The sequence below is a fragment of the Misgurnus anguillicaudatus genome, chromosome 24 (genome assembly GCF_027580225.2).
Source record: "Misgurnus anguillicaudatus chromosome 24, ASM2758022v2, whole genome shotgun sequence".
NCBI lineage: Eukaryota > Metazoa > Chordata > Actinopteri > Cypriniformes > Cobitidae > Misgurnus > Misgurnus anguillicaudatus.
This window is the reverse complement of record NC_073360.2, coordinates 18616815-18640961: the sequence shown is the minus strand read 5'-3', so window position 1 is coordinate 18640961 and position 24147 is coordinate 18616815. Positions and strand designations below refer to the sequence as shown.

Below are 24147 nucleotides of genomic sequence, written 5' to 3'. Positions count from 1 at the left end.
GAATGCTTTTCCAGAACCATCTCTCCCTGACAAAAACGAATGAAGTCCCATCCAAGATAACGTCATTTGGACGTAAATATAAAAAGTTCAATATATAAAATGACAGCGAAAAAGTTGTAGGTTCTGCCAGAGTAAGCAAAAGCTGTTTCTGTCCAAGGCCTGCCTGAATCACAAGGGGAGGAGTTATTGTATAAACACAAAGCTTTAGCCAATCAGCAGAGAGGAGAAAGAGGAAATGGGTGGATCACATGGATGTGGGCTGTGCTTTCAGGCAATAACACGTGCTCGGTCCACTTACATTCAGCTGTCACAGACAAAGAAAAAAACAACTTGTTCTCGTTTAATCAGGAACAAATTGTTTTTTTTTCCACAGATGTCACGACTAGGCCATTTGAGGGTGGGGTGTACACACAGGGCAGTGATAATGATATGGGGGAATGAGAGCTAAAAAGAAAAAAGCTGTTCAGACACTTAAATTATGCAATGAGGTGAAAAGTTGGGGAGGGCTATGGCTACACGTGAGTCTTTAACCGGCACACAATGAGAGTTTCTTTGTTTGACCGAGTCAGTTTAGCATGGCACAACACAACAAATAACACATTTTTGATGTACACGTTGTACATGACAAAATGTACATGCCACATTTCTCATATTTTGTGTTACAGATAAAAACCTATAAAACTTTGTTTTTTTTCAACAAAAACATAAAAAATAGTAAGTGTTATTACAAATGCTATTATCACAAACAGAAAACCTTTAAATCATCTAAAAAGTGATGATTGGAGTAAGAAAAAAATTGTGAAATAAGTTTACTTTTTTTCTTAAACATTTAATTTAAGAAATATTTTCTCACCCCATTGGCAGATATTTTAGCTTGTTTTAAGCACAAATTGACTTAAAATGTAAATTAAATTGTCTTAGGTCATTTTGCTAATCAATAAAATACATCCTAATTTTAGAATTTTTAGATATTTCTACTGAAAACAAGACAAAATTTTCTAACTAAAAAGTCATTTTTTTGCAGTGTAATAATAAATGTAGGTGCATTACTCCAAACTTCTGTGTGTGATTAAATATAGACAAAGAGGAGACAACAAGGGTGGTGTATGTGCTTATACAAGAGGGGAAATGCAAAGCCACAGAGGAGCAGGAAGTGGCTATACACGCACTCGCGTGACAGTAGAACAGATGTTGTTTGATACAGACACCCAACGGACACCCAAACTTTGATTCCTCTTAAAATCATACCAGAAGATGCACACCATACAAAGATTTTGCTTCCTGCCACTTCGCTAGCCCAAACACAAATCATGTCAGATTTAAACTCTCTAGTCACAAAACCAAATCAATGTTCACAAGTAAACAGATTTAAATCACACATCAAGGTGAATTGACACGGGGTCCTCTATTTTTAGACCCATAAGCGCTCACTCCCACAGGACTTTCATTCACTGGTCGTGTGATTCAACCCTTCGATAAGCCACTCCGGTTTCCTACTGCACAAACAAAACTCACCCTAACTCACACAACAATAATGGTATCTGCGCAGGCTATCATCTACATGATTAAATAGTTTGGGAGTGGAGTAACAAAAATATCTCTAATGACATCATGAGGTGAACGGATCAGTGTGCTAATCTATAATAACATATTTCCATGATGCAAACAATCAAAAACGAATCAAGATGATTTACCCAGAGATCATATTCCTATTTAAGGCCTGAAATCGACCATGAATTGTCTGTGTTTGACCTATTACCCTGTAAAAAACAAAAGGAAATCTAGGTACAGTAGTTAAAGGCAGGGTGCATGATTTTTGAAAAACACTTTGGAAAAGAGAGTCGGGCCGAGTACCAAAACACAATAGTAGACAATCAGCAGTAAGGGGCGTGTCTACTAACCAACATAGAGACAGAGCGCAGTTATGCAAATTTGAAAACCACGCCCACTAGGGGGAACGCAATCCAACCGTCTCCATTGACTTTGTATTGCGAGAAGCCGCCTCCTTGTCATTTCTGGCTTATAACAAAAAACTGAATAAGGCCTAAAAGCCGCTGCGCGACACTATGCACAGCCAACAAGCCAAAGAACCCAGAAACACGTTTTTATAAGCTGTCGACCCCAAAAAAAAACGAGCGTTCAAAGACACAAAAGTGGATACAGGCACCTTTTCATAGTACTACTATTAGTAGAACTGTGCCCACTAGAGGGAAACGTAGTCGGCGATCCACTTTTTTCTCCTTAAAGTCTGGGTTTTTACGGCTTATAAAAACTTATTTCTGGGTTTTTTGGCTTGTTAGCTGTACACCTTGTCACACAACAGCTTTTAGGCATTATTCAGTTTTTTTTTTTCAAATTAGCATAACTGCGCTCCATTTCTATTTAGGGCTGTCCTCGACTAAGGATTTACATATTCGAATCAGAATTGTCGAATCTTTTCATAGTCGACCGACAGTCGAATCATCTATGTGTGTGTGTGGGTTGGGAGGGGGTAAGACCAGGTACAAACTGATAACTTTTATTTTCTTTCACAAGCAGCACACATAAACAACTTTCTGATAAAGTGACCAAGTGATGAACGAAGCCAAACCTGCCGATGCATTTATATATTTTTAAGGTAAAATGTAAGGCAACATTTGTTTAATTATTCCTCATAACATTTTAAAGCCACGATCTACAGAACATCACACAAAAAACATTTTGATAACTAAACCTAAAAGTATAAGGTGATCCTGCCTTGGAAACCTCGGCTAATTCAGTGTTTTTATTTAATTTGGAGATTAAGCGCGTCAAAGCCGTCATGACAAAAAAAAACGACAAATGAGAAATGACAAATAATTTGTGATTGTTACTGCAAATTATAAAAACTAAGCTTTATATACAATTCATAAAAACACTGAAATTAATGATTTTATAGACACTACGCGTTATTAGCACATAAATACCTGCTTGCTTTCACTTTGATCATCTCCATTTACTTTAGATACAGAAACAACTGATGATATTATTTATTTCAGGAATCTCTTTTCTATCATTTGAAAGTGAACACCGACCATGATATTAAATCACAAGAAAGACGGTCGTGTCAGGCATAAATATAGGTTCGGTGCAGATATTTTCCGTTTCATCACCAAAATTTAAAGAAACGGCTTACCTGTTTTGTAGTTTAACTTTTGACAAGATAACCACAATGTTTTAAATACATTTTAAAAACTTATACCCGTCGAAAAACATCCGTTTTTTAATGTTTAGTTTAATGAACTTCTAAATATGAGACGAAGAGCACCTAGCACGTTCGGCTAAATTGCATGCGCAAGCATGGCCAGCACGCAATAGTGCAAAATCTATACAACGAAAAGCAATCCAAAATGTACAGAGTTAAATTAGATCAGAAGTTACGTTTAAATACATTTTTTAAATAAAATAAGGTCAGAAGTAACAAAGTGCAGAACAAATGTGCAAAATGCCTCAAGTGCACGAAAACAAAACACAAGCCAAATAGATACATCAGATAACCCAGAGTGATTTATAAATAAAATAAAATAAAGAAATTATTAAAAGAATGAAAGTATGTACAGAATTGCCAGCTTTTTCTTTTAAATGTAGAAACAAAGAGTCAATGGTTTATTAACACAGGAGCCTCTTTATGGACGTGTAGCCCGGTCACAGGGGTTGCTGGATTTATTAACGCATTTTAAAAATATTTATTGAAAGCTGATACTTCACATATTATTTGCAGAATTATAATAATTTGCTGTATATTAATATATTGGGAGAAAGCTGTTATATGTGAAATCAGAGTTGTGCACAGTGAACCCATATACGGGCAAAATTAAAGGATCCTCATTTCATAACACATCTGCGACGATTCGACTGTGAGATTGGTAGTCGAATCAGGCTTCTCCTATCGATGCATCGAATCTTCGACTATTCGGGGTCACCCCTATTTCTATTGTTGCCTGGGTTGCGTATGTGTGGGGCGGGTCTATCAAAAGAAGGTCCAGATTCTATTGGGGTAGGGGCGTGTTTGTTTAGGTGATTTCAAATATCAACATTGGCTTTCAAAGATCATGCACCCGTCCTTTAATCTGCCTGTGGGGATTCCAGCAGATTTAAGGCCGAACTATGGACCATTTTTTCCGCGTACGCAAGGGTCCCCTTACAGTGCGCATGACACAATTTTCATCATCAAAAGAGTGCGCATACATTGTACGTGTAGGTCACGCATGTATGTACAGGAGTGTGTAGTATGTAGGCCACGACAGGCACCACAAATTGTCGCAATGCACACGCGACCAACGCCAGCTCACGTGTATGAGAGCCTATGCTTTGCAAGGCTGTGCTCTCGATTGTACGTGTTCACTCATGTATGCGTAAACAGACTATACCCAGGGCTTATAGGGCTAAGTATAGCTAAGTAAAGGGCTATGAGCATATGCGCACAGTCGAAGGCACAGGCTTGCAAAGCGTAGTTCATTTCACTCAAACACGTGAGCCGACGTTCGACGCGTGCGCACCGCGACAAACCGTAACACCTCTAGCGGCCCACATACTACTATACGTGCATGTGCGACCTACGCATACCTTTGGGCGGTGAAGTACAATACGCGCGCATTCTTCTGATGACAAAAATTGTGCCATGCGCACTGTATGTGGACTCATGCACACAGTACAGTAGGGGTGCCCAATCCTGCTCCTGGCGATCGACTATCCTTCAGAGATCAGGTCCATATCTAATCAAACACACATGCCTTCAATTTTCAAGTGATCCTAAAGACCTTGATTAGCTGCTTCAGGTGTATTTAATTTAGGTTGGAGTTGCAGGACAGTCGATCGCCAGGAGCAGGATTGGGCACCCCTGTTGTACACAGACCCTCGCGTAGGCAAAAAAACGAAACTAAATGGGACTGTACTTTCAGCTTAACGTATTATGATGGGGATCTGTATGGTGTCTGCCAAATGAAAATTAATCATATAAATGGGGTCCAGCATCCATAACATCTGGTCAACAGGGTAAAGTCCTTGTCTAACATTTGCGTAGCTTGACTAAATGAAGATGTCATGGTTTGGATATATACCGCATTGTAACTTGAGTTTGATGAGTGTGAAAGTGATTTGGTCTTTATGTGAACCATGTTAGCAATGTTACACTCACCCTCCGCACAACAGGAATTCACTGGACGGCCTGCGGCCCACTGCCCCTATTGGAAGGTCATCTGAAGAGAAAACCAGTAGTGAGAACTACACAAAACACACACGCTGTCACACATACATCAACAAATCACGTCATTTGACTGTAAACAACACTTAAGTCTTTGTGTGTGAACTTCTTAATGCTGACTCAGACTACGGGGCGGTTTCCCGGACAGGGCTTATCCTTGTTCCAGACTAAATTGCATGTTTGAGCTGCTTTCCCTGACATATCTTACTATATATAAGTGTCATTGTTTTGTCTCAAGATGCACACCAGTATTGTTTTATGTAAGATTTGTTTGTTAAAACTACTTAGATGTCCTAATATAACTAAGGACATAGTCCTGGATTAATTTAAACCCTGTCCGGGAAACCGCCCCTACATGTAAAAAATATACACAAACAGCAGCAGCATATAAATATTAAGTATGTTTAGTGAAAAGTGCTGTGAGACTTACAGGACTGGTCTCCAGAGAGATGCGGCACAAGCACAAAGTCATCGGTGTCGCAAGAGGAGTTCTTGCTGCTGGTGCTACCAGCTGACTCTTTGGACAACTGCAGGTAGTTGGGAGGGCCAAGAGGTGGAGAGGACAGCACGTCTTCTGGGAGAGTCTGCATGTCTGGTAGTGACTGCGACACAAAGGTGGAGGTAAACGTGCTGTTAAACTCCTCAATGCTATAATTATGCTATGATCTCATGGTTTGGGGCGGCTCACACCTGTTGTGGTGTGGCTATGTATTTAGGTGTGGCAATGTGATGGACTTACTGGAGGAGAGACGTAACGACAGGATGGAGAGCTGCCGCATGTGCTATCTGAGACCAAACCAGGGCATTTAGGCACTGGCACGGGGCATGCTGGATAAAACAAGATAATACATTTTGGGTGTCCCGAAGTACAACTTATCTTGGAAAACATCATGAAATCTTTGTGCTTACATTTTTTAATAGTTGACGTTGGTTCCATAAAAGGATGACTGAAGAAAGTGTCTGCAGACGGCAAAGCATAAAATGAGAAAACAATAAACAATACAATATTCAAATTTTTTCATAATGCATTGCAACAACAGAAATCCACTGACCAAAATCCATGCGGTCCTTCTGGTTCCTCTGAAGCAGACCCAACAGCAGATCTTCCAGATGAGGAGATGTTTCCCTCGGGATGCTGTAAACAAGAAAACTCGTATCAGTTAACCACAATATGGGACAGATGGACGATTTTAAGGTTGGGATCCAGACGTGTATCACATGCGTCCGATGAAACCGTCTATAGCTTGAATGCACTATAAGTCGCTTTTTCAGTTAAAGGTGTCTGCTAAATAAAAACTGATTGAATAAAGTCTAGATGAACATCAGAAAACAGAAGATAGCATTCTTACATTGGCACCAGAGTCTTGTTCTTCTCATAAAACATCCTTAGGTCTTGGGGACTGTTCGCCTGGTTAAACATATACATAAAACACAGGATTTGGTAAGTTTAACAGGATATGGTAAGTATTCAAATGCAACCTATGACCTCTTCAACTATATGAGATAAACCAAAAAAACACACATCGAGTATATTGTGTCTTTAAATCACCTGGAATGGTGGCTTTCCCACTAGGCACTGGTAAATGACAGTCCCAATGCTCCACAGGTCAGCTTTAGCATCATAGTTCTGGGACATGATCACCTCTGGGGCCTAAGGGGTGAGAGTATGACACCATGATGTTGCAAATATCTCCATAGTATTATACAAATATGAGACGCCAATCAGTCTGTGGTTACTGACCATGTACATCGGGGATCCACATAATGTGGCGGCCATCATGTTGCTCTGGAGATATCTTGCAAAACCAAAGTCAGCTGTTAAACAAAGAGCGTGCCAGTGTTATTCATAGCAACATTGTGACTGAACAATGGGATATAACGACAAGACAATGACTGCATAAGAGATCAGAGGGCAGAAATAGTACAGTAATGTGGAGAAAATGTTTGTTATGGAAAAAGGAGGACATATGCAGTGCCCAACATATGTATTGGGACAGTAAAGACTAAATTGCTCTGTTTGCTGTGGAGTCAGGAAATGTCTAAACATTAAAGGTGCCAAAGAATGCATTGAACAATATGTTACATAAGTTACAGTTATGTGACTTTATTAAAGGGGTCATATTATGAGATTTTTTTTAAGATGTAAAATAAATATTTGGTGTCCCCAGATTGTGTATGTGAAGTTTTAGCTCAAAATACTCCACCGATAATTTATTATAGCATGATAAAATTGCCACTTTGTAGGCCTTGTGTCTGGGTGTGTGTTTTGGGCTTGTCCTTTAAAATTCAAATGAGCGGATGAAATTCAAACACTGATCACAATGATGGTAGTTTGTTGAATGATACTCAATTGTGCTGTCAATTATTATTATTTTTCTCTCTGCCCTAAATGGCAGTGCTGTGGTTTGATAATGCAGTTTAAGGGGCGGTATTATTGAAATTCACCTTGCTAACTACTTCACAAAACAGGCAAAATCTGAACGACCTAATTTTTCACATTCTTGCAGAAAATGGCTTACCCAAACAAAGTTACTGGGTTGATATTTTTCATGTTTTCTAGGTAAATAGAAGCACTGGGGACCCATTATAGAATTTAAACATAGAAAAAGTCTGTTTTTACGCTATGACCCCTTTAAGTGCAAAAATGACCCAGAGACGGTTTTACATGTCTATTTACCACCCTATGATCTGTCCCCAAAATGAAATGGTTTATTATTACGTTATCTGAAAGTGTCATGAATAATAATGTTGGGCTCTGCTCTGATTGGCTGTTTCTCAGAGCGGCTCATTTCAGTAGCTTTGTGTGTGTGCAAACAGACCTTATGTTTGAGCCTGTATGAGATGAAGATACAGACTTTGAGAAATAATCAATTGTTTGGAGATTGTTAATAGACATTTCTTAGTGGTAAGTTTGTGTTTTTTTCATTATGGACCCACAAAACGTAACTGTAACGCCAATAGTAGAACTTTAGCCTAAACGTTAGCATATATAGCGCTAAATCAACAATCAAAACTTTGTTTTTAGCATTGTAACAACAGTGTAATTCATTTAATGTGTCATTTAATGTTGGGGGCGTACATTTTAACTGTAACGTCACAGTTGTTGTTATGTTGAGATTAGCCTGTTTTTCAGCAATCTTCTGCATGCACGAGGTTTACATAAGAAGGAGGAAACAATCGTGTTTGAGGCTCACGATATGTCATTACCATGTACAAAACTATTATTATTCATATATGCCTACATAAATACAGTTTTACATTCTATGACACCTTTAAAAGCTGAATAATACTTATGGAGGGCACTCCTATATTAGCTCTACTTTATGTTGGAAAGAGTGCCAGTGGTTACCAATTTTGATCCGTATGCCGTTGATGCCCGATTTCTTGCGGCCTGTGTATGAAAGCAGAATGTTCTGAGGTTTCAGGTCTCTGTGAATAATCCCCTTGCTGTTCAGGATGCGCATGGCCGCTGCAATCTGCTGTAGAAAGACCCTTAGCGTCTCCTCTCTTAGCGTGCCCTTGGCTGAAAATGCAAAGGCATAGTGCTGAGCAACACACCGAAAAAATCTATACCCGGAAGACCTTGCATTTGCTTCAACATGCACATGCAAAGTAACTATCACATGTTTCTAAAAATGGCATTCAATGACTCTTGTTCATCATCTGCACCCGGCATCATTCACCTTAATTTTATGAAAACAACAACTATAGATAGTTCCATGAAGACAGTCTTTACATTTTAGATGTACACGAAACATACGTTGTACTACACTTAGCTAATCCAGGATCATTAAAGTGTCTTATGTTAGCTTTTTATCATTTTGAATGACAAAATCAGAAATTGGGATTACATGTAGTGATGTCGCTCCAGGGCCCTGTTTAAACAAAACTGGTTTAATCCACTGAGCTGTTAAGAGGATTCCCTTCACCCAATCTGCTCTATAAACAAAGCAATTATGATCTGGTAGAAGTCCCAAAACAGGTTTACAATTGTTTCGAGTGGTTAGGAGGTTGTATAACTAAAGAACAGTTGCATAAGTTAATAGGAGGGGGGTGGGTTGAGATTTTGAGATATGCTGCGCCGTTTCATCTGATGTGGGAACATTCACCTTCACACAACTGTTTTACAGAGATAACATGAACATAACAAGGGGTTACAGTCCAGCCAACTCACTGTTTCTCTGTTACGCACATACAAAGTAATGACACCTGAGTCATCTTTATTATAATACCCGAGCAACACACATAACATGGTATATACACCAATCAAATTCTTTCTCTGAGAACATTGAGATCTTAAAACAATCTGTTTGTCAACACCAAATTAAGGTATACCTGTAATTCCCGTTTATTCATGTATTTGTTTACTAGTATGGGAATGAGGGCAACTGGCAATAAGTTGTAAAAAAAAAAAAATATATATATATATATATACATACATATACATATACATATATATATATATATATATATATATATATATATATATATATATATACATATACATATACATATACATATACATATACATATATACATTTACTCACAAAAATGACTTTAGCTGTATTTTCACAGACTGTGTCACATACAGGTATAATAATAATAATAATAATAGTAAACTGTGACTCTCCCTAAGGATAGGCAATTTAGCTCTGGTACATTGAGTCTCTATCCGAGTGAAGTGTACTGCATCAAACTAACTAGATTCAACTTAATGCCCATCTTTAAGTGTTTAAATTGTCATTAATACGGTAATCACCCTAAAAATAGCTTACCTTGCAAATAGTCTGCCAGGTCTCCTCCATTGCAATACTTGAAAAGAAAACAAAAAAATACAATTTTACACTCAAATCTGTTCAAAACGATAAAAGACTGTGTAGGCTTGATCATTAATGAGGTGTAGGATATATACCACTGATGCACAAGCATACAAATGTGTCTAATTAGACAAACAACATCCTAAAATTTGAAGGCAGTTATCCTTAATGGACATACTGATGTTATTACGTTGGCTCGTGACCAAGTTTCTATCTTCTCTAGATACAAACTATCTACTCAGTTAAACATTTCAGACATAATTGCTTCATGAACATTTGCAGAGCTCAGATACAACCACCTCCGTCAAAAATGAGAATGATATTAACCGAATGCTCTCGGCACATAGTTGTTCATCAAATATTTTCACTTCAAGTCAGGCCATTCAGAATTACCGTTTTTTTGGCAGCATCTTTTAAACGCCACAACAATATTTCAGCAAAGTCCTCTAAGTACACAGAAGAATTTCATGAACGATGCCGCATGTATGTCGGATTACAATTGTCAAGCTGCAAGAGTTTAAGTTGGTTTACTGAATATATAATCATATTGAATTAATTTTTAAACATTTTGCTTTTATTCTTAAAGGACAGTGAGGAGGAGTGAATGCATGCACTTAGAGGGTTTTGCAGCGAAAGGCAGTCAAATTTGTTAAAAACGAATGAAATATCTAGCAGTGATGCGCAGGTCAATGTGTAAACCGACGTTTTCAACTAACCCGCCCGCTAGGGATGTAACGATTAATCGTGTGTCCCATTAAAAATGCCTGTCTGAAATCGATTCTGAATCGCAAGGCTGCGATTCCGTGTTTCATGCACAGCCTGTGCGTGTACTACGGCATTTGGTCAGTAGGAAGTCCTTATCAATCTAAATCATTATGAGTCAGAGTCGTTTATAATGTGCACTTAAAAAAGCAACACTCGTTAAACAAAATCATTCAAAATATTCTTTATTATCATGAAAATACCTGAAACAATTTGAAGAACAGCGATATAAATACTCTTGTAGACATTTCCTGGAATAGCTTTGTTTCTGCACGAGAGCGCCCCCTGATTTTTGGATGTGCCAGGATTTTCCGTAATTCATTAAAATTCATTCATTGAGAAAACGCGCATTTGCACAATTAATCGTTACACCCCTACCGCACGCCATTCGGGCCGCAAAAAAAAAAATATTGTAACTGACTAGCTCCCTGGTCCGCATTTTTTAAAAGTAGTAATAGTTAAATTAGTTAATTGGCATCTTTATTTCAAACGACCCGATTGGCCGCGACCCGAATATCATTAAAAATATTTTTGGATAACTCGTAACAGCGGGTAAATGCGGGTGACCTCATTTCAGAGCAACACACGCATCACTGATAACTAGTGACATTTTTAAAATTAAGTCATTTCAATTACTTACTTTACTAATTACCTTTTCATTGCCATTAAAGTGAAAATACTAAACATAAGCGTGAACCTGATTAAAAAACTGCTCATTTACAAGAAAACATGCCTTATGCACTTTGCAACTGAGCTCTTCATTTACTTAACTGTTTCTAGATTTGGTGTTTACAGTAAAGTAGACCTGTCTGTGCAAAACTGATTCCAACAAACAATACTTAGAAATCCAGCACGTTATTTTGTCAGATGTTACATGTGAAATGTTGGGCAGCTATTTCATGCTAAAGACAGACAGGATATAAATGCTCTTGAAATTGTTTTCCCTGAATGGATATTTTTAGTTTGGCTCACTGAGGTGTTCGGTTTGTTTCTCCTTCAGCGACTGCAGTGTTGAGCAATACTAGAAAGCATAGCTGTGAAACATAAGGCACCCATGACTATTCTAGAAACAAGAGGCCATGTATGGAAACATTGATTTTTTGCCTGCTTACCTCCATAACCAGGAACACAGAACTTGGCGTTTCCTGAAAGAAAAAGACATTTTGATCACATATTTTCACTCCGAAACATTATAAACATTCCTCAAATAACATACAGTATTCTCCACCAACCGGATAGGTGTAGGAATTCAGGTGTTCATGAAAGATGTTTCAAACCTTGGCATGTTGTGCCAACATTTTAGACACGCTTGGTCTCATAAATAACAGCTACAAAGGCTGCTGTTGTTAATACTGAGGAAGTAAGATGATGAATGCTGACCAAACAAAACCCAGAAGACCCTTGCCTGAGGTTTTGTAGGGAAGTGGGCTGTTCCAGTAAACAAGACACCAATATACAAAACATCCTTATTTGTTCTTCCATCTGATTTGAACAACTTTTTTACTGTTTTTATGTAAATCATATGTTGTAATGGAGCGTCCCATTTACAGGGGGATGTGTAACCATTTTACAGTATGTGCAACACATGTACATCATAGCGAACAATAACACAGCTTCTCAAGTTTCTTCCCACCAAATCTCATCCATCAATATAAAGTTCAAACTTCCCCTCTAGCTTTACCCCATAGGGAATACAGTACCTATGGGAAAGCCAACATCCCATGCTGGTGACCTTTTTACCAATGGTTAGAGCCTGGTTAGTGCTTTTTATGTCTGCCCAATGTGAATCTAGCCAAGTCCACCTATGTAACTCAGGCATAGATCTGTTTATCAGATTTGAGATGCGGACTAGGGGCTACAGGAGAGACCGGCGCTGCTTGCCTGCCCAGTACAATTACATAATGGGCTGATTTGAGCTGGCAGTGATGAAGGATGTGAGGCAAACAGAGCAAGCATGGGGCACTTTTTGAACTTGACCTTACTATTTGTGACACTATTTACATCAACCCTGAATGTGATATGCACAAACAAAGATACACCATTTTATAAGAACTGTGTTGTAAGAGACCAAGCGTGAGCTAGACAAGAAAAACAAACAGCTACGGTTCATAACCCCAAGTGCTGCTCTGCTCATCCTGCCAGGTTGTTCTTCTTGGCAAGAAAGATTTGACTTGGGATCTTGCCTATTATATTATGAAAGGTGCAGTGCCAGTATCGATTATATTTGACATGTCAACAATCGAGGATAAATAGATACTGAACAAACAGCTTGGTAACCTGTTTTTGCTACTGAAATCCAATCATATTGTATCATTGCGTTCATTTCAGCTAACATACCACCTAACCAAATCTAACCCAAGTTCAAAAACAACCAAAGGTACAGCATGACATGAATTCAGAAAGACAGCATGCTTTAGCCAGGCAGTGAGAGTATTGCCTCATGACTCCAGTGTTGGGTTACATTGGCATTCGGCCAAAGAAGAGTTTTCAATTCTAGGAATGTTAAAGAAACACATGTGACCTGTTGAGAGAGACGGATTTGTTCTTGGAAATCCAGATGATTTCTGTGTACACGCAGAGGGAACACAACATCCAAGGCTGTCAGTTAAAAGCTATGCTAGTATTTCACAGAGGTGTCGTTCACAGATTTTCTTTACAGATGAGGATGTTCTTAGAATATGTCTCAGTAAAAATCCCTGGAGCTATACAAGAGAATGCTTATCAACAGGAACAGGTAGTGAAGAACAACAACAAATCACATTGTCAATGGCAAGGCCATGTACCTTAAGAGAAACAAATACGCATGTTTTAATGTTTCTACAGCCTACGTAGAGCTGGTAAACAAACAGCCTACGCTTTGATTCATGTAGATGATCTTGAAGAAAGAAAAAAAGAAATAAACTTAAGAAATAAGCTAAGCATGAGGCATTTAAAGACAGTACTAAACTATAAGATTTATTGCTAAATTACACATACAGTATGCAGTTAGGAGGTGTTCATACTAGTAGGGCGGTTCTTTTGGTTCATTCACACCGGCATTTTATCAGCGAACCTAAAGAAAACGAACCTTAATGCGTAAGGATAAGGTCACCACCCGATTGGCCAGCTTTGATGACAAATTTTATTCTACTAAACTCTGATCATCCTCAACAACAATGCTGCATGCTGAAGTAAACGTGCTCATTTTATGCATCTTTATACGCAGGTATTATTAACAGTTCAGAGCTCATGAAGATAATTTACCGTCACTAAACTTTTTAAAGACTTAAAGAGCACCTTTTGTCCGATTCACGTTTTTAGATTTCCTTTGGTGTGTAAGTGTGTATTAGTATGTTAAAGGTACATACCACAAAGTAAACAATGCCGCGAGTTATCAGCTCCAACGGAAAATCTCTTTTCTTGGATTACAACAAAAACACGGATTGTAGGCAACAGTTTACTTCCTGGGATTGGTGATGTAGACAAGACCGACATAATCATTATTCCTGCTGCTTCGGACTCACAGCCTGTAAGTTACCTCCTGTTAGCATTACATTGTGAGCAAATCTTTCAAACATGGTAAGGAGCGTCACATTTCCTGCTGACGTCAGAGGTATTCAGACCGATCACAACGTACAGATTAGTTGGCCAATCAGGGACACAGAGCTTTTCAAATCCGTGCGTTTCAGGAAGAAAGTGAAATCTGGAGCTACAAAAATGTACGGTATGTGGAAATAATGTGTTTTTAACCATAAACCACGCAAACACATTGTATTATACCAAATAACGTTGTTTTTAGCAATGCATTTTGTGCATTTTTTTCCAGCATATGCCCAATGGACCAAATGTCAATGAGGCTCTTTACCTCTCCGTTCCTCCATGTTTGCCCTCTTCTCATTTGTTTTTGCATACACGGCTCATCCCGCTGTGAAATCAGGGTCGCGTGTAATATCACATCCTGTTTTTGGTTCATTGTGCTGTCTCTGGTCCAAGTGCATTTACATATCAGTCCAACTGCACCAGAGTTCGCTTGGAAGCGGACCAAGACCCTTCTTTTCCGTGGCCTCGCTTGTTTAGTGCACACCAAAGTTTGTGTGGCAACATTTACTCAGATGAACCGCACCAACCGAACCAAACATGTCAAGTATAAACATGCCCAAATTTCACATAGTGAAGTGTTAAGGATGGATCATAAGGGACTAGTTTGTTTGTCATCCAACAACTGATTTGTGATTTTGAATGAAAAAATGCCTCTATATAAATTCTCCCCTAAGAAACATCCATGACTAGGGGCAGGTGATCATGTAGTTAGCCTAGTTGTTTAAGCTAACTAGTTGATCAGGCAACCCGCCCTTTTGAAAATATATACACTGTAAGAAAAAAAAGTATGTACCCAAGATGTCACTGGGCTAGTGCCCTTCAAAAAGATCCTTATATGTCCAATTAGGTACAGATATGTGTACATTTGGTACCCGTATGTAACATTGAGGTACCTTTTAGGTTTAGGTTGGGTCAGGTCGAGTCAGCTCACCTCACTTTGGCTTGGTCAGCTTTTCCATCAAGTCACTACGGAGTGGGAGGGATTATAAGCGTGTCGTTATATATGCTGTGACATCATACAAGTGAAAGCGTTGTTTTACATCCCATACATTCATTTATTTCTCAATCCGCCACAAAATTAAAACTGGCCACCAAAAATAGATGTTTACACATCGCGTTTATCACTACCTCTTTCTCACATGACAGTTTCTGTATAAACACCAGTGGTGTCAGTCACTGAGCCTCATTAAAGTTGCATTTAAGCATATATGCAGACGTGCGCGTCGCTAATGTGTCGCAACAAACTGCAAGTCTAAAAAACTGTTATGGTGTTCCTGATTCTCAACCTGTAAGTGTTTTTCATCGCTAAAAGGGAGTTTAGGAACTTGCAGTAAAGCACAGATGACAACAGGTTTTCTCGCGCAAGCTAGCACAAAGGTAAAGCTAATCTTTTACATTATAGCAATGACGCTGGTAATGACGATTCTCTCAGACCAATCAGTGATCTACACGTTTTGGTATCAGCTCGGCCCGCTTGGAACACCAACCGAGGTGATACTAAAAAAAGTATCGGGTACTATGTACTGCACCCAGTGGAAAAGCCCCCAAAAGTAAGCTGACCCGACCCAAACCGTGGGGTACTATGCAATGGAAAAGCGCCATAAGGTACTAATATGAACTTTTTCCCGGACAGGACTTAAGTCTAGTTCAAGACTAAAATGCATGTTTGAGCTGTCTTAACTGAAAACAACTTGCACTCACATATCATAAAATATAACAGTGCCATTGTTTTGTGTCAAGATGCACACCAGTAATGTTGTTTTGTAAGGTATGTTTGTATAAACTAATACAATTTTCGAATATAACTAAGGCCTAGTCCTGGCTTACTCTAAACTGTTTCTCAGAAACTGCCCCTTTGGACATCCCCTATAGGTCTCAATGAACTAACAAGTGAGATTAATATAAAGTTAATATCCCATGCTGGTTTTGCCTTCTTTCTTCCCCACTCCCACCACCCATCCCTCACTTGCACTTGTATCTTCATTTGAATTCATCACTCCCCTCCTTCTCAGAAACCCGAGTACAACAAGTCAATATGTCCTCAAGGGACACAGTGTGCTGTAACAGGAAGTTCGCGTTTTGTATGATAAGGAGAGAAAAGGCTTCCACATACGACTGCCTCATGCATAAGTGTCTCATAAACACGCGTTGCTCCTCCCACTCTGCCTCAAAACCCCACCCATTCCACCCATGCTAGAATCCCTCATCTTTATCTATGCTTACATACTTTCTGTGTGTTATTTACATCAAAGTCTCTTAACTTTGCATGCTTTGTTGCTAATTCAGATCGCAGAACATCTGAGGCACTTCTTAAAGGTAGAACAGTATTAGACCAGAACAAAGATTCAACCCTGTTATTACAGCACTGAATAGGAACAGCACTGAATAGCAGTCGACTGAAGCAGCACATCCTTCATTGCAAGCTTGTAATTAACGCAGCTGTGTGAATATCTCCAGCTCCATCAGCACAGATCCCCATTCAGAAAATGTGAATGTAAGTGTGCAAGCACCTGTTATTCACAAGAAGCTTTCATTCACACTTCTTTATCATGTAGGATGAGATTGTTATCGTTGCTATGTGTTGCATATGTTCAATGCGGTGCCGTGAGATCTCTCACAGCGGAGCTGTAATGTGAAAATCCAAGCACTCCCTGTTTCTATGCTGGGTACAAAATGACTGGATTGTAAACAGTCCACGGTAGCAGCATAATTAAGCTTGGAAGGGAGCAACATCAATGCCCATCGGGAGAATTGTGTTGGCTAAAGGTCACTTTTTTCAGCATTATATAGATCTATCTTTACTATGTAAACCAGGGGTGGGCATTCCTGGTCCTGGAGGGCCACTGTTCTGCAAAGTTTAGCTCCAAGGCTAATCAAACACACCTGAATGTCATTTCCAAGTCATCCTGCAGCCTCTGATTAGATGTTTCAGGTGTGTTTGATTTGGGTTGGAGCCAAACTTTGCAGGACAGTGGCTTTCCAGGAAAAGGAATGCCCACCCCAATGTAAACAAGTATATTAAAAACGGCAATTTGTTTCAATTCAGAAGAAATCGCGCAACACTTATTTTACAGTGTAACTGGATCAAAGGGACATATTTGCAGATATACTGATGGTGTGCTCAGTGAGTGTTTATTAAGTAAAGATGAAAGCCACAGACAAACACAGCTAAAGCCATTTATGTGATGTACAGAAAATCATACTACATAATGTAAAGAACATTCTGTGATAAATATAACCTAGATATCTTAAATACGGACTGTGTAAGGTCATGTCTAAGATTAAATTAAATCAATGACGGAAATCAACCTTTGATGCTCTAAATCATTATGAGACTAATGCTGCGTTTACACCAGGCGTCAAGCGCGAGTTATTTCAATGTTAAGTCAATGTGAAGACGCGTTGGCGCGCGTCTGGAGGTCTTGTGCCGGATGAAGCGTTTGGCGCAGTAGACGCAATTCCGCCTCATTCACGCGTCTAGTTCACGCAAATGCCATGAATTGAGTGAATGGCGTGTTACACGCGAATGGTGCTTTTTGAACATTTTGCGTTTGACGCGAATTTGCAGCAGACGCCCGAGTTTAAAAATTTTAACTTTGGCGGATTTTCGCGCAGCGTTAACCAATCAGGAGCCTTCTTGTTGCTGTGGGGGCAGCCCCGCCCAGAGTCACTCATTCAGCATGAAGGCTTGATATTGTCCGTGAGCAGTCACCCGGAGCTAAACGAGACGAGTTCTTATTTTTATAGAGACAGGAATAAAAAGGACCTCGCTTTGAAGAGTGTCAGTGAGGACATTGGGCAACCTGGTAAGTTGTAAATACACATTTCACTCTTGATTCACGTGACGTTTATCGACCCGCGCCGTTTATTTTCCCCCTATAGTAAGATGACTAAATACAAACCGGTAACTGTCTAGATAAATGCACGATCAATATCAGTCATCCTGCAAACAGACAACCGCATAGCACTTGCCCCACCCACAAGAAGCGGATTTTGCCTCTGACGCACGTCAAATGCTTGTTTTTTCTGCACGTCTACTTCGCCCTACACGCGCAAATGCATTCAAACTGTTCAAGCGGCAAACTATGCGCGGTAGACACGATTTTGACGCCTGAAACGCGATTGGTGTAAACGCAGCATAAGAGACTGCGGGATTTCAAAGACAGGGTCATACATTTTGGAGGCATTCATTTTGGAGATTTTAGAGACCACCACAAAAAACAGCTGCAAAAAGTTATAACTGCAAACAGTACAACTGAATCATTTTATCTTCCAACAACAAAAGAAACCTGGTGTGGTGAAATGACTCCCAGGATAAAATAAGATGTGAACTTTTACCGCACTCAGATTTATAAAACAGTTCAATGGAAACATCTCAGCGCTGCACTAACAAATGTATTTATGGTAGTCTGACTGAACTAGCGACGTAGCATGTGAGTCCCTAAAAACAGCTGATGAAGATACGTCACCAGTGACACCTACTTTTCCATTTCAGCACATGGTTGGAAAATACAAGTCATCCCAAATGGGATACACCCCCCATTTGAAATTAAGGGGGTTGTTTATACCTGGATGTGTTTTGGTCAATCGGATCACAACTGGACAACTCTAAATACAGGCATAAATGGACTCCATGTTCGACCACATTCAGAGGTAGTCAAAAACACATTTGACCGGATTGCTTTTGTGGTTTAGACGCTCATGTGGTGGAATGTGTTTGAACAGCCACAAAAGACCACCTACTCTCCGCCTATTGATCTTGTGGGATGTACCGAGCACAATGTCTTAAAGAGGACACATCATGAAAATTTGACTCTTTTCATGTTTAGGTGCTATAATTGGTTCCCCAGTGCTTCTATTAACCTAGAAAATGTGAAAAAGATCAACCAAGTAACTTAGTTTTGGTCAACCATTCTCTGCACACATGTGAAAAAATAGGTAATTGACATTTGGCTCCCCCTGTGATGTCAGAAGGGGATAATACCGCCCCTTAATCTGCACTATCCAACCACAACACTGCCATTTAGTGCAGAGATTTGCATTTTAAAGGACACACCCAAAAAACGGCACATTTTTGCTCACACCTACAAAGTGGCAATTTTATCATGCTATAGTAAATTATCAATATGGCATTTTAGGCTAAAACTTCACAGAGGTACTCTGGAGACACCAAAGATTTATTTTACATCTTAAAAAAGTCTTGTCCCCTTTAACAACTGTCCTGACTTCTAGCGTGAATCCACAGTGTTCGATGCGATCTTTAGGCTTTCATGGATAAAAAGAAAGCGACTGCTCTCCACCTCTTTCGTTTTTGTTTAATTTTGCGAGCCTGAGAAAGTTGATGTCTGATAAACTTGTACCTCAAATATGTTTGACAAAAAGTAGATGAAAACAATGCCATGACAGCTTTGCAACGTAGAAGCACATAGGCTGCTTAGCACATAGGTATGCGTGGGCTTGTAGGCACAGTTTCAGAGACCCTATCAGCACTGCAGGTCTGGGTCGGGTGGGAGTCTTATATAAGGATAGGAAGTACTGTATTATGATGCGTGGGAAAAGCAGGTTATTGAAGAACTAAAGTATTTCCTGCACGGAGTATCTGAAAGGTTGGAATTGTCTAAATGCAGCCACAATTAAACTCACAGCCCATGCCAATAAAGGCTACATTGCTTTCAGTACTTGTACACGTCAATGCAAGCTTAAAGTAGCTCTTTCAGAAAAGTGCAATGAGTATCAGCTGAGGCTTTAAACCAATGAAATGGTTCTCTTTTAGCCCACACCATTCCAGAGGAGGCAAACCCTTCCTCCAACGGGGGCTGTATGTAGACAGAAGGAAGGCAGGATATTGATGGATGAATTAGCTCGCTAATAAAATTGGCTGACTTCTGATTTTTTTTCAGCAAAGCCTGCAGCATTCAACCCCAAGGACGTTGAGAAATAATCTTATTTCCTCCTGCGCTGTAACATAATTCTAAAAAGTGCATTCTCATGTACTGCCATGCAAACGTCGCATCTGGACAATCCAGCGTATACACTTAAAAGGCTGTGGACCAATGCTTTGTTCAGTAAAGCTTAGTTTTTATATTTGACTTGTCATGTGATCTGTTCTCCCAGCTTTTTGGGGAATGATAGAACGGTAAAACCAATGTTGCATGCATTCGTGCTTGCCTTGAAGTAAGACAGGGACTTACTATTTGGGATCATATTAATAAATAAGTGTGTACTTACTTGGACATCATAGAGTGCCACAATGTTCTCATGCTGGAGTTCCTATACAATAACATAAACACTTTTAAAATGCATGTCATTTTAAAAGATTTCAACGTCCTGTCTGAATTATTCAGTGTATTATTTCCATTAAGAGAAAACTCACCTTTAAAATTTTGATTTCTTTTCCGAGCAAAATCTGGGATTTTGAGAGATTCTTCTTGTTAATACTCTTGATGGCGACCTCCCAATCAATCTTCTGTAAATATCAGACAGGACAATTTAAGGAGAGATTCGTGTCCAGAATGCAAAAGAATACAACAAAATATTAACCATCTCATAAATGAGCTTTTCAAAATGAATCTAATTTTCCGTTTCATAGGGTGGTTTTTAGTTCTACACAGCTCAAATCTTTCCAGCATTAAATGTATTTCTCAGCTAAAGTGTAGTAATGCGAGTTTAGCCTTTGGGAGAAATGCTTGTGTAAAGTGTGATTTCATAAACCAGCTTAACAAACTGTCCCCAATGCAGAGCTGCTGCCGAGTGGAAACCCATGAATAGAAGGATGCTTTTCATGTAAATGTAGGTTAATAGGAGATGTTCCTGCGGCACACTGTGCTGTGGCCAAGTGCTGGCAGCATGCGAGAGAGGCAGCGTTCATCTCGCCTCACTGCAAACCGATTCAGTCGAGCATGCCGAAAGCATCACAGAGAAAACGTCGTTCTCTTCTGCACTGACCCCTTTTAGAGGATGAGCATTCATAAGATATAGATTTCTCTCAAATACTAAGAAAGAGCTACTTTAATGTAATGGGACACTTTCTGTCAGGTGGTACAACTTTTTGTTTAAATTAAAAAATTTAAAATTAGAAAAAAATTATCAAACACATTTTAATAGCATTTAAAAATTTGATATAACAACCTTAATTCCAACATCCAAGTGCAAGTCTGTTAAATGTAAATTCATTGCAGAGGTCAGGCGGTGCAACCAGAAAGTCAAAGGGTGCAACTACTACGACTGCGCCTAGAAAAGAGCATTCAGCTAAATAATTTTATTAAGCTAATTATTTCTTATAATTTTTGTTTTAATAAATGCAAGCTAAGGTTGTCTATAATTGTTTTTGTACTTTTTAAAACATTATTCTTAAATGTATTGTTCTCAAATGTTAGCTTTATGGTAAAGTTGTTTTAGACTTTCAAACTATTTTCAGTATTATAATTTTAAATGCCACTATCAAATAAAAAACAATAAGCATGACACAGTGAATGCATTAAAACTTGTGGCAAATGCACAATGATTGGTTGTACCACATGACATTTTTATTGAATGGGGACATCAAAATATTGTGGGAAAAAATCATTAAAATGTTCTGAAATGTCATTCAATAACTTTTTAAACGCATTGTTCCTGACTAAAAAATATGCATTAAATCCATTTTTTTGAAAATAGGTTTTTAGGGGCTTGTTTTGTCACCATACAGTACAGCTGCAGTGCATGGACAAATGCAGAGATAGCTGTTAAAGAATTGAAAAATATATCCATATCGGCACTTTTTGAATGACTATAATCAGTCTATGGAGTAGAAATAACACACATTTACATAATGCAAATCAGTAAACATTGACTTGGTGCATTGATGAATCTACCATGACATCATCTCAAAATGCAGGATCTTAATAGTAAAACACCTAATCATTTTCACATCTAATACAGTGCACTTTTTTATTTATAGTAAGCTATGTTCATAAATCAACAAGAATTAAAGCAAAACGTGTGTCCTGTTCATCCGCCCAAATGTTACGTCCTATTGACGTCAGTCGGCTTATTCATCAGAGAGGCTGTTTTATGAATGAATGACTCCAGCAGCTAGATGACCTATTCTAGACGTTATATAAAAACAACCAAGAATCACAGATATAACACAATTAGACTGGCAAAAAATAAAAATAAAATAGTTAAATTAAATCTATACATCTGTTAAATATATATTTCTATACCAATTAAATGCATCTTTCATATATTTAAAACAGACAATCATATTGCCTTTAACTGTGATGCAACTGTTAAAAACTGTATACATTGTGATGTTAGGATATTACTTCACCATATAACACATAAATAAGCCTGGCCCAAATTTCCAGTCTGCATGATGCTCAACTGCAGGGAATCTCGTGTGCTTACAGTATTTACCTTTTTGTGTCTACCCTTGAAGACAACTGCAAAAGCTCCGTGTCCAACGAGGTCTTTTCGGCTGTATTCAAAATCTCCCACGGTCTCCATTTTTGGGCAGGTGTCCAGTAATGTACAAAAGCTTGTGATGGAGATGATGTTGGGGCACGTCCTTCAGTCTCTCTACAATCCAAGCTACAGTCTATTCAAGAAGCCTGCCATTCCCGAGTTACAAACTGACTTAAAGTCGAGATTTAAAACTAAGTGGTCAATCTGAACACAATCACAAGTTTCGTAGCTCAATGTTTTATTCTGCACTAGGATGCGGATAACTAGTTTGTCTGTCACTATCTGACCCAGTTAAAAGCCATCTCACATGCTTGCGCTGTCTTTTATCTTAGCTTACGTACATAGATAAAATCAAATCTGGAGATGTACTGTACACGAGCTACATGATGTCATCTTAAATTAAAAGAAAAGGCATGGGTTGCAAGCAGCCTCTTTTACTGTAGTAGTGCCTTGTTAACTCAGTGACCCTTCGCGTCGTCATTGAGTTTCCCATCGCAAGCTTGGTCAAAACACAATATGAAAGTATAATATCATAGATGAGTATAATTAATAACAAAAAATACAATGGTTTAGAAGTATTCTGTCCTCAGTGTGTATCTATTTTCCATGTAGTTTCGCCTGAATAATATCAGGTCACAATAGAGTCGATCCATTTAACGCGATCCGAATGCTTATGTCAGCTGTCCCTCTGAAAAGATATAATAGTCTTCTTTAAATCCATATTATTGCAGGGTACACCATTCTTCAATACACTCCTCTGTCCTCCTGCTTTCGATCTCACAGAGCATTGCAGAAAAACATAAGCGCTTCGATTAAAAATAAATAAATAAACGAGGTTTTTCCTGTGTTTAATCTTGAAAACGCAACAAAGGTACGATCCGTTTAGTCAAAGGAGTATGTCAATGTTTATCTTATGTTGATTCGGAGAACTTAAACCCCATCGATTGCTGCATTACAATGACAGGGCTCTCTTACATGAGAGCCTCATCATAATGGGTACCTCCGCGAAGAGAAGTGCGCTGCCCTACGCCGAAGAATATAGTCCCTCGTGAAAATAAACAGCTCAGCAAAATAACATAGCTACTGACAGACGGACGGACGGACCGACAGACTGACATATATAGATAGATGCTAATCACAAAAAGCTTTTGGAATGCACATATAATGCTGTCCAAACAAACTTAGCTACATAGAAAGACATTTATGTGCTCAGTTGTCTTTGCACAATAACAAAACCGACTTCGTGCTCCACCTTGCGGAGGCTGGCTGTATGAACACGTATTTATTTATATAAAAATAGACGGTCCTTTTTGAAAACAAATA

At 38.9% G+C, this 24147-nt stretch overlaps 1 protein-coding gene across 1 annotated transcript in view; it reads right to left on the bottom strand.

Moving 5' to 3' along the window:
* Positions 1-23943, bottom strand: part of ulk2 (unc-51 like autophagy activating kinase 2) — a 33432-nt gene extending 9489 nt beyond the window's left edge. The window contains exons 1-14 of the mRNA XM_073862999.1: positions 22777-23943; positions 20753-20845; positions 20608-20649; positions 11913-11945; positions 9997-10033; positions 8571-8744; positions 6963-7036; positions 6771-6872; positions 6571-6629; positions 6274-6356; positions 6131-6181; positions 5961-6049; positions 5652-5823; positions 5156-5216 (exon numbers count right to left, since the gene is read on the bottom strand). Of these exons, the coding sequence (XP_073719100.1) occupies positions 5156-5216; positions 5652-5823; positions 5961-6049; positions 6131-6181; positions 6274-6356; positions 6571-6629; positions 6771-6872; positions 6963-7036; positions 8571-8744; positions 9997-10033; positions 11913-11945; positions 20608-20649; positions 20753-20845; positions 22777-22866 (1160 nt within the window). The 5' untranslated portion in view covers positions 22867-23943. The remainder of the gene's footprint in view (positions 1-5155; positions 5217-5651; positions 5824-5960; positions 6050-6130; positions 6182-6273; positions 6357-6570; positions 6630-6770; positions 6873-6962; positions 7037-8570; positions 8745-9996; positions 10034-11912; positions 11946-20607; positions 20650-20752; positions 20846-22776) is intronic.
* Positions 23944-24147: the final 204 nt, after the last annotated feature.